The sequence below is a fragment of the Diceros bicornis genome, chromosome 16 (assembly GCF_020826845.1).
Source record: "Diceros bicornis minor isolate mBicDic1 chromosome 16, mDicBic1.mat.cur, whole genome shotgun sequence".
NCBI classification, from domain to species: domain Eukaryota; kingdom Metazoa; phylum Chordata; class Mammalia; order Perissodactyla; family Rhinocerotidae; genus Diceros; species Diceros bicornis.
The window spans coordinates 50,212,257-50,224,654 of record NC_080755.1 but is presented as its reverse complement, the minus strand read 5'-3'; the positions used below and the strand labels follow the sequence as shown (position 1 = coordinate 50,224,654).

The 12,398-nt window shown below is 38.9% G+C and overlaps 1 protein-coding gene across 18 annotated transcripts in view; it reads right to left on the bottom strand.

Moving 5' to 3' along the window:
• Positions 1-12,398, bottom strand: part of ZNF532 (zinc finger protein 532) — a 109,182-nt gene that overhangs the window by 19,908 nt on the left and 76,876 nt on the right. For all 18 annotated transcript variants that reach the window (XM_058557216.1, XM_058557227.1, XM_058557228.1 and 15 more), the window contains one exon: positions 11,932-12,213. In XM_058557216.1, the coding sequence (XP_058413199.1) occupies positions 11,932-12,213 (282 nt within the window). The remainder of the gene's footprint in view (positions 1-11,931; positions 12,214-12,398) is intronic.

Below are 12,398 nucleotides of genomic sequence, written 5' to 3'. Positions count from 1 at the left end.
AACTTGCTATTTTCTACCTATTTAAAAAAAATATATTAACTCCTAAATTGAAGTTATTCTCCAGTCTCATCATTCTGTTAGGCAGCTTTTACAAACTCTCAGCATTAAAAGAGTTGAATACCCTAAATAGCTTATCCCTCAGCTGTCAACTAACTTAATTCCTTTAGAGCAGAACTTCAAGGGGCCAAGAGAGGGGAGGAGAGTAGGAGGAGTGTGAGTGGGAAGGTATCACAATTACCTAAGGAATTTCAAAATATCCTTGATCCCCACCCAGCTCCTACCCACTTCTCCACACCCCTACCCCCCACAACCAGACCATCAGACAAAACTCTGATTCTGATTATTCTCTCTCCCTTGAAAACCTCTGATTTCAGATAACTCCTGGAGTCAGGCAGAGGCCTCTCTTGCGTGCATTTCTCCAGATTTCTGAAACTGTCTTTCCACAGGAAGATCCTCTGTCTCCCAGGAAGCCCACTCTTGGCTACAATCCATTCAGCCCCCAAACACATCCCAGGCAGTCTCTAAGAAATACAGGCCCCTCAAAGCATTCCATGACTCCACAGGAAGATCTGCGTGATTAACTACCCCGCAGTGCTATTAACCACAACTAACTCGCTCCAGTAAAACATTAGGTCCCAGCTGAGGAGAAAGACTATTACACTCAACATTCTTCCAAAACTACAAACACATGTTCATGTAATGATGGCACCAACTTTAACCAAGACTGAACGCCTAAATGAAAGGGATGACAGGATGCAAAGTCATATATTTGTGAACTCTTCCATATCTACATTGAAAGATTCAGTGAGAGTAAAATTAAGCAATTTTTGAAATACCAAGCTTTCCTATTCTGCAAAGAGCAGCCGTTCAGCATAGCACCTGGGGAGTCATAATGGGAACCCTCCTTCTGCCACCTACAAGCTTAGAACCTGCGGTAATAAATTACTTAACCTTTCCTAAGCTTCCTTTCCCATCTGTACAATGGGATTAGTAACAGCGTCTACCTCATGAGCCTGTTTCAAGGATAAATGAGATAATGAATAGTGCACGCCATGCGGCAAGCCCTCAAACCCTGTCCTCACTGCCATTCCACCTTCCAATTTAGCACGTTACTAAAATCATGAATAGATATGTATTTTAATATGCTTTGAACTAAGTTTTCAATGTCATTTTTACATAAAAAGTTTTTCATTAAATCACATAGAAAACTTTTATAAAACTGTATATAGTAAACTATACTAAGAAAATATCTAATAGAAAAATAAAAATACTAAAGTATTATAATAAATTTATAATTTTAATTATAAATATATTAAAACATAAAATTTAAAACATAAAATTATAATAAATATAAATTATAATAATAGAATAAAGTATACTAATGAAATATCAATCTCAGTGGCCAAAATTAAAAATAAGTCTCATAAAACCAGCAATGAAGTACATTTCTGGCACACAGCATTAATACACAAACTCTAACTTATGTGCCTTTTAACTCTTGGATGCACATTTGATGCCAAACATAGAACAAAGTGAGAAACCATCCTTTTCTAACAACTAACCAGCAGTAGAGCAGAATATGCAACCAATTTAAATACATTTCTCTTAAAACCTTGAGCAATCACAAATAAGTTCTAAGCCAAAAAAGATATAAGAAACTGATTTTTTTTTCACCTGTTGCTAGGGTAATATGATTATGGCAGAGAGCTAATATCACCATAGCTAAAAGATGAGTTTTAGAAGGATACAAATCTATTCTCTTCCTACATTGAGATTAATTAAATAAAAAGATCTTTTTGTATTCCCAAATAATGCAGGCCTAATGACAACAGAATGAGCTCTAACTAATGCTAAAAGAATGAAAATGATACCATATGGCAATTCACTGTGCAAAGTGGACAATATTTTCACACCCTTAACTAATGATCATCACTGCAGTAAAGTAGGAAGACAGAAACAAAAGGGAGATGTAATATTTTATTTCACAACTTTCTCTAAAGAAGTGTCAGATTAAAGGGAAAAATTACGCCCTACCATACATTTTATAAGCGTGACTAGGATCCAGGTTGGGTGGGTGCTTTTACCAAAAAAAAAAAAAAAAAAAAAAAAAAAAAAAATATATATATATATATATATATATATATATATAAAGAGAGAGAGAGAATATGCATATAAACATAAGAGACTCACCATCATTTAAAAAGGTGCATGACAGCACACTCGCACCAAAAGTTCTGCTAATCTCCCAGACTGTCTCATCATTTCATTCTCCCATTTTCTTTTTCTGCCACTGCCCTTTCTTTCACCTACATCTCTAAGTACATATGCTGAAAGTGTATTTCAGAACAGAAAAGACTAAATAATAGCAAGTATTCCAAGTCGCCTGTACCCAGTACGGTAAAAGCAAGAGATAAGACCTGTGGACTTATCTTAAAGGTTTACAAACTCGTTGAAAACAAACATTAGGACACCCTACAATAATTTATAATTAGGCATTAAATTATATCAGAGACTCTGGGCCCAGCTGCTCCTCTACTCACTACCATTGAACTTTCCATGAGTTGTGTCACCTATATTCAACGCAACAGCGATCATTAGCTGGAGTCTCTTTAACAAATGCACTTGGGATCAGTCTTCCCTACACCATAGACCAGCAAGGGTGTGTGCTTCACGTGAGCGAGGGCCACGGAAACAAGGGAAAGTCCACGGCAGATCCTCGGGGATGCCCAGTGTTCTTGACCCTGGCTACACACCAGAACCACCTTGGAGCTTAAAAATGCTGATGCCAGCTCCCATCCCCCAGGGATGCCAATGAAATTGACCTAGGGAGCACGTGTGTGCTGGGATTTTAGCTCTCTAGGTGGTTCTAATGTGCAGTCACTGTGTCGGATTCACTGCTCGGCTGGTAGCCACACGACTTCTTTCTGGCAGTTTTGCTTCAATCTACAAATTAGATCAACTGTGAAAAGAGATGCTTTTTCTAGAGCGATGGTTGGTTTGAGGAATGATTTAGACTGTGACTGGATGTAAATGCCCACCTCCTGGTCGCTATGGCAACACTGCATGTATTACTACAGGTGTTTTCATTTAATTCCAGTGTGAGTCTGAAAGGCCTCCTTTCTATTCCATCCTTTTACAGGGGAACATTTGGCCTGAATAATTCCAGTGACAGGTAGGTAGGTATTCTACCCACACACTGCTCCAGTTCCCTGTAATTCATCATGCACTGGTCCTTACATGGAGGAGACAGATATCTGAAGACAGCCATCAAAGCTCCCTTGGACTCCAACTTTTCTTTCCAGACTCTCACCACTCTGGTTACCCTCCTCTGAGTGCTAGTATGTCAACATCCATCTTTAATCAGTGCAATGAGAACAAGAGCACATCAATTCAGATTCAGGAGCCACTGTCCTGGGTGTGGTAAACACTACTTGTCATCCTTTCCCCTTCGGGGCACATTGAAGAATATGCTGCAATTGGGTCTGGTCACGTGACTTGTTCTGGCCAATGACACAGTCAAGGAAGAACAGCTGCCCCAGAGAACTGCTCAAACCCATAAGAAACTCTGCATGTGCAAGGAATAAACTTTTGTTGTATAAATCAATGGGCTTTAGGGGATTTTACTGCCACATAGGGTAAACCAGTGGTTCTCAAGGTGTAGACATGTAAGAAATGCAAATTATCGGGTTGCATTCCAGACCTACTGAATCAGAAACTGTGGGGGCGGAGCCCAGCATTAGTATTTTAACAAGCCCCCCAGGAGATTCTAACACACACTACACTCAAGTTTTGAGAACCACTAACTAGATATGATGCCAAATCAAAGGGTATTAGCTTCCTTGATACGCATACTATCTCGACAGCCGTAAAGAAAGATGGGTCATACTAAGATAGTCAAACAAAGCTGGCATGTTTTTTCACATAAGGTAGCCAAACCCTATCTGCCCCACATAATATTTGTGTACTTGATTTTTTAAAACCTAAATAAAAAGCTCTGCACTTACTTGTTAAGATTTACCTTGTAAAATCCCTCCCAGCTTCTTTCCCTATAATCAAGTCATTATAGAAATGCTGGGTAAAATCTGATCCAAAATGGAAGCTTTCTCTCCAACACAGCAGTGAGCCACGAGTCAGCTATAAATTCAACATCTCATCCAGGCCCTCTTGTGCTATCCTACACAAAATAGTATTAAAAGAGAGAGTCTGCCAAAAGTTGTGCTGAAACCCAGTTACTCTCTATCTGTGGTGTTACCCTACCTACCACCAAGTACTCCATGAACAAAAGAAAGTAAGATTTACCTGGAATCCCCTGTTCTTAGTCTTCACTAAGTTCTTTTTCCTGCCGCTCAGAACCCAGTTACTCAACAATCTGTTCTCTGAAATGGTTGGGCTCAATAAGGTCAGAATGACATTATCTGCCTGAAATTTTCAGAATCTACCCAATTTTATCCTTTTAGACAAGGAGAATATTTAGTCATACCCCATTTTCCATGATTAATATGCTGCAAGCTCCTTAGCACCATGTAGAGACAGAAAAGTGAACTTATTTACAGAAGCTAGACCCTTTCTTAGGGTCGTGCTCTCTTTCTCGGGCATCCATTCTCCCTTAATGACGCTGGTTTCACTTTCCTTGGAGAAGCACAACAGGAGCTGAGTAAACATCACATCATTTTCCTGGAAACACCTGCCTGTGCCTGTCCTTTTCCTTCATATTTTACAAAACATCTCTCAAGTATTCCCTCCAACAATTGGATATATTTTACAAGCTTTGGCTTATTCTAATTCCAAAAGCATGCAATAAAAACTTATTAATTGCCAAATACATCATTACCTCACACTAAATAACTGAGAAGCCATTTTGAGGCTTGTTGCTTTTTTCCACCCACACTCTATTTTCCCAATTATAGTTTCCCATGGTAAGTGATAATCAAAATACATACATACAGAGTCTCTTAAAAATACACAATTTCTATCATTCTCAATGAAAGGAACCAGACTCCTTGGAGAAATGGCTGATTGCAGGGCTGGGGGCAGAGAAAATATAAGATGAACCAGGAGCATAGTGTGACACCAGAAAGCAAGGAAGTGTTCAAACATGGGGCATGTTGATAAGACGCAAGCACCCACTTAAAGGAGCTCCCAATGGCCAAATCTAGGACAACTTGAGCAAAAAAAATGACTAATGATAGTCACGGGTTCTAACCCACTAGATAAATATCCATAAGTCCATATAACTCTAAATAAAAAATTGAGCTCATCCTTACAATGAGTTCCAATTAATAAATGTAGAAGAAGTGAGGGAAGTAGAAAGTCACCATTAAGCAAACATTACAGTAATAATTTTTGCAGGCAAGAGTAAAGAATGGATGTTCAAATTGGTGGGTGAAAGTACGATAAGAAACAGGGTACTTGCAGTCTCAAAGCATCTCCCCACAAGACACTTGATTACAAAGGGAAAAGAGCAATTTACAGTGGAGAAACCGGGCAGACACCACTTTAACCAAGTGTTCAAGGTTAACATCACCAAGAATGAGTCATGTTGACATCATGTACCTCCTGATATGATGCTCGGCGGGGGAACGGCACAACATCACTTCTGTGATATCCCTTCCAAAAATGAATAACCTGAATCTAATCATGAGGACACATCAGACAAATCCAAACTGCAGGACATTCTACCAAATAACCAATAATCTTCAAAAGTGTCAACATCAACATCGTGAAAGACAAAGACTGGGAACTGTCATACAGATTGGAGGAAACTAAAGGAGACATGACAACTGAATGCGAAGTGGGATCCTAGATTGAGTGTTCAACTAGAAAAGGGACATTAGTGGGACAACTGGTGAAATTATTCTAAAGTCTGAAGATTTGTTAATAGTATTGTACCAATATTAATGTCCCAGTTTTGACCATTGTACTAGGGTTACATAAGATGTCCACATTATGAAGCTGAGTGAAGGGTATCCAGAACTCCACGCTATTTCTGTAAGACTAAAATCACTTCAAAATGAAAATTAAAATATATATATTCATATGTTGTTACTTATAATGTCTATATAACAAGAACTTTCCACTTTGGTGAGCTTTTTTCAAGCAAAATTTAATTTTTAAAACTCTAGTGTATAGAGGGGAAATAGAGACAAATGTCTGCTATGTACTACGCTAGATACATAGCCTCTTATTTAATCTTCAAAAGAACCTTATGTGGTGAATATTATTATTTCCATTCTAAACATAAGTAAAATGAAACTGGAAGGTTACTTTTTATAAAACCACACTGCTAGTAGGTGGTAGTGCCAAGATTCAAACCCCAGTCTGTCAGGTTCCTCCCAACTTGTAGACACAGAACTGGACCACATCTACACCCATCAAGAATTTCAAAAGGTCATGCAAGGTTCATTTTGATGGCATTTGAGTTCCATAATTAAGTAAATTCTACTCTGTTTTACAATCTTTCTATCTAAAAAGCTCAGTAATGATTTCTTGAAGTGTAGGGTACCAAGCAGCAAATGAGAAAACGACTACAAACAATTATCACAGATCACCTCGTAATTCTCAAGCTTTGAAGAGGTACAGACTTTTATTTTTTTACTTACTATCAGATCACCTAATTGCAGAACATGTGATCGGTAAGCATGACCTCAGGTACTATCTCGTTGAGCAGATCCTAATTTGAGGTTCCTAGAAGACCCCCAGAGCAACCAAGAAAGAACGTCAGGAGATACATGACCCTCAAAATCGTATATAAAATTCTGCGTATTTGTCCATTTATCTAGGAAAGGACTCATAGCTTGCAATGAGAACATCAGGTTAACAATACTGACAAGCTCATCTTTCTGATTTTACGGTTGAGAATATAGAGACTGGGAAGGTGAAAGGAATCCTGTGGTCAGAAAACTAATGTCCAAACCTAGACCTCAACTCATATGTATTCATGACTAACAATGTCCCTTTCCGTGAGTGTAAGTGACGATCGGAGGAGAACTGCTCCAATCAGCGACTCCAAAGAGACCACGCAAGGCACAGCTACAAGCCATGGAAGACACAATAATAAACAGATACAGAACCTGTCCTCAAAGAGTTTATGATTTAAAAGGATAGCCAAAACCTGCTCATAACAACAATAACACCAACTTTAGAAACTGATCAATTTTTTACTGGTTTCTCTGTATGGAATTTCTATAACAATCATTTTTTTTAATACAGCTGCTTTAACTATTTTTCTTTTATTTTTCTTTTTTTTGTGTGTGAGGAAGATTAGCCCTGAGCTAACATCCAATGCCAATCCTCCTCATTTTGCTGAGCAAGATTGGCCCTGGGCTAACATCCGTGCCCATCTTCCTCTACTTTATATGGGACACTGCCACAGCATGGTTTAACAAGTGGTGCGTTGGTACGTGCCCGGGATCCGAACCTGTGAACCCCGGGCAGCTGAGGCAGAAGGCACCCACTTAACCACTATGCCACCAGGCCAGCCCCTATTTTTCTTTTTTAAATGGCTAAAGTAATGATTCAGCAGACGGTAGGTTTTTAAATAATTATACCTTTCATCAATTTTTATTGAATATCTGCCAAATTTTTTTTTAATTATTTGACTTAATATCAGATTACAACAAATTATTGAAAAAAAATTAAAAACCACTGAAAGTGAATACCGGATTAGTATTAGTAAAAAAAAAAAAAAAAAAAAAAAGATACGCATTAGAGAGAGAAAGAAGCTGGCTACTAAGTTAACTGGCACAGCTGGCACTAGGTTTCTGAATCTTGAAGACAAAGCTACTGAATATCTTCAACGTGGAACTCTATACAAAATATTTCTTTTAGTAAAGCTTTATTAGATGAGAACTGAGAAGAGGAAGAAAGGTCAAATACAATTACTGAAACCAAAAAAGGCCATCTAAAAGGAGTAGCAGTGAACTATCTTGATATAAATTTTAGTTCATGCCAGTTGGTCTTACTCCTGACTTAAAATCTTTTCTTCAAACTCTATCAAAATAATAATTGTACTAGTTATAAGTAACACTAAGGTAACTGTGGTACTGTGGTTGGCAGAATGTGTTTAAATTATTCCCAAAATTATTCTATACACATATTTATTTTTTAAGGCATGATTACGGTATTGAAATCAAGTATACCTTCACAGTTCACTGGTTCAGAACATTTACTGTCATACTGTCATAATGCATAATGACATTTCATTGGGTAATCCAGTAAAATCAGATCTTTCCAATAACTTCTAGCCTGGTGGAAGTAAACAATTATGCTCTCCTGAGACATTTAGCCAAATACAATTTTCAAATCCCTTGTAATTTCATATTTATATCTCATCTTACACCCAAAGGGATTGGAGGCTGCATGTCACCTCACATATAGTTCCCTGTTGGTACCTACAACACAAGACACTGTGTGGTCAGTAAAGCGTGTATCACTCCCATTTTCAAGAGGAAGGTAAGTCTACAAGGGGTTAGATGCCTTCCAAATCAGCACTCATTCTTGATTCATTAATTCCAGAAATATTCATCAGGATACTATGAGCTAAGGACAGAGGCCCCCAAAGACTCTAAGGATGAGAACTGAAGAGAGGAAGAAAGCACCAACTGTCCAAAGGGAGAGAGACTAGAGGCACCCTTCGTACAGCGTCAATGGTTAGGGTGAGGGAAGTACATGCTGCCATGGAAACATGCAGGAAGAGTTCCTGATTCCGTCTGAGGGGACCAAGAAAGGCTTTCCAGATGAGGTGATATGTAAGCTGAGACTCAAAAGACTAAAAGAAGTTAGTCACCAAAAATGTGCAGTCTTTCGAACCAATGGAACACCACCTGAAAAGCCCCAGAGGTGAACGAGCAAACAGTGTGTAAAGCACTTCAGGTGGCTGAGTTTGTCTAGCCTGCACCATGAGAGATATGGCCAGAGAAAGCGGTAGATCAAAGGAGACCCATAAGCCACTGGACTCCTTTGAGGGCAATAGAGACACAATCAGAGCTGCACTTGAGGAAACTCGATCTGGCTACACTGAGAACAATACTCCAGGCAAGAATTAATAGCTGCCTGAACAAAGGTAAATGGGTGGACTAAAGGGTATTAAATGGATGGATGGAGAAGAGGGTTGGGTAGAGGAGGAATCACCAAGTCAAGCTGGACACGAAGCTTCCGACTGCAGACGGGGGTGGGGGGGGCGGGGGTTCCTTGGTTGGACAGGCTTAAAGCTTCTGTGAACTATCCAAGAAGCTGCAACACTTGATAGGTGGCTGGACTTCAGGGACTGGAATGCAGGCAAGAAACCACAGCTGGAGACAGAGATTTGAAAGTAATCTACACACATACATGAGAAGTGAAGCCACGAGAGTAACTGAAATTCCCAGAGAGTTAAATGTTTCCAGGACAGAAACCTGATGGGTGTTCTGGCAACCAGGAGAAAACCCAGGAGAGGGTGTAGCGTTCAACACTTAACGGTAGAAAATGCTTTTAGGACGAACTGTCAACCATGTGAAATACTGCAGTGGGGTCGATGAGGGTATAAAGACTGAAAAATGTCAAATGGACTCAACGACGACGTCACAAGTGAAGTGGGTCTGGTGACAAGGCGAGGCTGAATCCCAAGGCGGTCAGCTGAGGAGTAAACGGGAGTGCAAAAGTGCAGGCGCAGGGTGCTTGCCTGGCTGTCTGAACGGACAAGACAGAGGGCAGGAGATTTGAAGCGTGGGGTTTAAATGGAAGAGAGGTGACGTGAGTGTTCTGACAGAAGAGAAGAAAAGAATGGGAGTAGATGCGCGTACATCTATAGGTGGGATGTCTGCAAATGCAGCGCTCCAGCCTGATTTCGGCCAGGAGAACTCACGCGCTAGTTTCTGACTCGAGGCCAACATTCTTTTCATTTCACCAGCTTATAAAGACATTTCTTCCCCTCCCCCCCCCCACCGCCCTTTAGTTCTTTCAGGAGGCTGAGTGAACAGAATTGAAACTGTAACCTCATCTGATGTGCCTCACTCCAAAAGGCAGAGTCTCAGCTTCTTCAAAGCTAATCCTAAAATCCTACTAAGCCAAACATTTCCTCTGTGACGAACGGCTGCACTAATGTACGGACACACAATGCACAGCACGCCGGCACACACGTCCAGCTCAGAGCGGGCTCCACGCTACATTTCCAAAGCCAACAGTTTAAGGAAGTGTTAAATTCATCCCACCAACTCTTTCTTGGAGCTGTCTCCTCATTTATATTCTAGATCCAATCATTGTCAGATATGCAAGATAAAAATAGTTTTTAAAAAAAAGGAAAATGTTCCAAGACTATTACAGAAATCTCAAACGTACAAGAAATGAAAGGATTGGAATGCTAGATAATTATTAAGGTCTGTTCCATCTTAACATTTGTGAAATCCAGTTTGGGTGCCAAGAAAAGATTTTTCCTAGAATCATATCAGGCTCTGAAAGAACTATTGTAGTGTATTTACACAGTAAGTTTATCAAGGATTGCCCCTAAGAACTACCCAATATTTATCATGAATATTGTAAGATGCTATGGCCTATTAGAGAAGCCTGAAGTTGAGATGATTAAATAAGCAATGGGCTACTAAAGCCATATAAATATTCTATAAATAACTAATTTTTATATGAAGAGACACTGAATTAAGTATAGTTAGACCAAATATAATAAAAACATCTTTTTGCAATTTGTGATCATTGTGATTGATGCTCAAAGACAAGTTTATATTATTTGGATGGTAGCAAGGTAAAACATGTCAGCTTCATGAGTAGCTCAAATAAACAGTATAAATGAGATTACAAAGTAATGCTTAATACACTTAATATAACAAACTTTCCAAGGATCTAGTATATACTAATTATAAACCAATTTCTATGCAATCTTTACACAGGTTCCCCAAGGATAACTATTTGGTTTTATTGGCTTGAAAGTTAAAGCAATAAGATGGTTTCCTTAAAGTATGTCTCTGAAGCCACTAATCAATCTTACTATCACTAAAAGTGCGACAAGCTGGTATTATGTACACCTCAGGATGTGAAACAAAAAGAATATAGCACCTATGACGTAGTCTCATGTAAAAAAATTCACTCTGAATCTAATAAAATTTCTAGGAATTATGGGATACAGAGAAACAAGTTAAACAATGTCAAAAGGAAGTAATTACACAAATTCACGGGACAATCTACAGGACATATAACCCAATTTTTCCAACAAATCAATACCACATTAAAAAACAAAATAAAATGAAGGGAAGGCTGGTAAAGAATAAGAGAGATTTAAGTTATACAACAACCAAATTCGATGAAGACTCTGTCTGGATCCTGACTGGAACAAAGCAACTTTGGGAAAATCAGAATAATATTAAAAAATAATCTTGCTATTAAGTCTAATGAGCATTTTTTAAAATTCCCTATCAGTTGGAGATGTGTGCTTATTACTACAACTCAGATTTTTCAGTGATTTTGAGTTATAGAGCTTCTTCTAGGTATTTTCAGGATGTGGACCCTCTTCCCACTACCAAACTCAGGAAAGAATCAGTAGTCATATAAATGCTACACAGTTTTCAAAACATCCACTTTCTTTCTCTCCTGTGCTCTTCCTTATTTGTCACAGGACTAAGAGGTGAATTCAAACGTTTTTCACTTTGGTTTACCGTTGTTCTTGGTTTCCTCAGCTATAAACATGAATGTGGTGGATGACTCACTGCCTTGGGGTGAAGGCAACTATTAGCCAAGTGAAGGCAATTATTAGCAATATCACAGAACAAGATTGGAAGGACCTGGAAACGCCCATTTTACAGATAAGGAAACTGAGGCTCAGCGACACTGAGTGATTTTCAAGGTCATGCTACTAATTACTGACAGAGCCAAGCCAAGAACCCAAGTCTTGGTGATCCGTCAGTCCAGGGCTCTTCCTTACACTATGGGGGTGGCTTCCACTCTTACCTTCCCGTGCTCCTTCCTCACGTGGGAAATGTAAACATCTCTCTGAGTGAACAGGCGGTCACACTCCCAACATGTCCAGCCAGGACTGGCCACTTTCTTGGGTTCCATTGATTTTTTCACAGGAGATGGAGATTTCTTTTCCAATTTCTCTTTCCCATTCATGGATCTGGTGTCCTCTTTGTTTTGATTTGCTGAATTTTGAGTTGTGGGCTTAATGCTCAAAGGCAAGTTTATACCCAAGTTTGGAGGCCCTTCAATACTTTTCAATGTTCCATGCATAGACTATGTTATAAAAAGAAATGAAATATCTATCACAAGTTACACCACTAAAGAAAGCACATGTGGACTATCTTCATACATTATAGACATTTCAATACTATTTTATAATCATTCAGAAATATTTTTTAATATATTAAGAAGAAAACCTGAGTGAAATATACACTTAAAAAGAGATAAAGGAATATCAA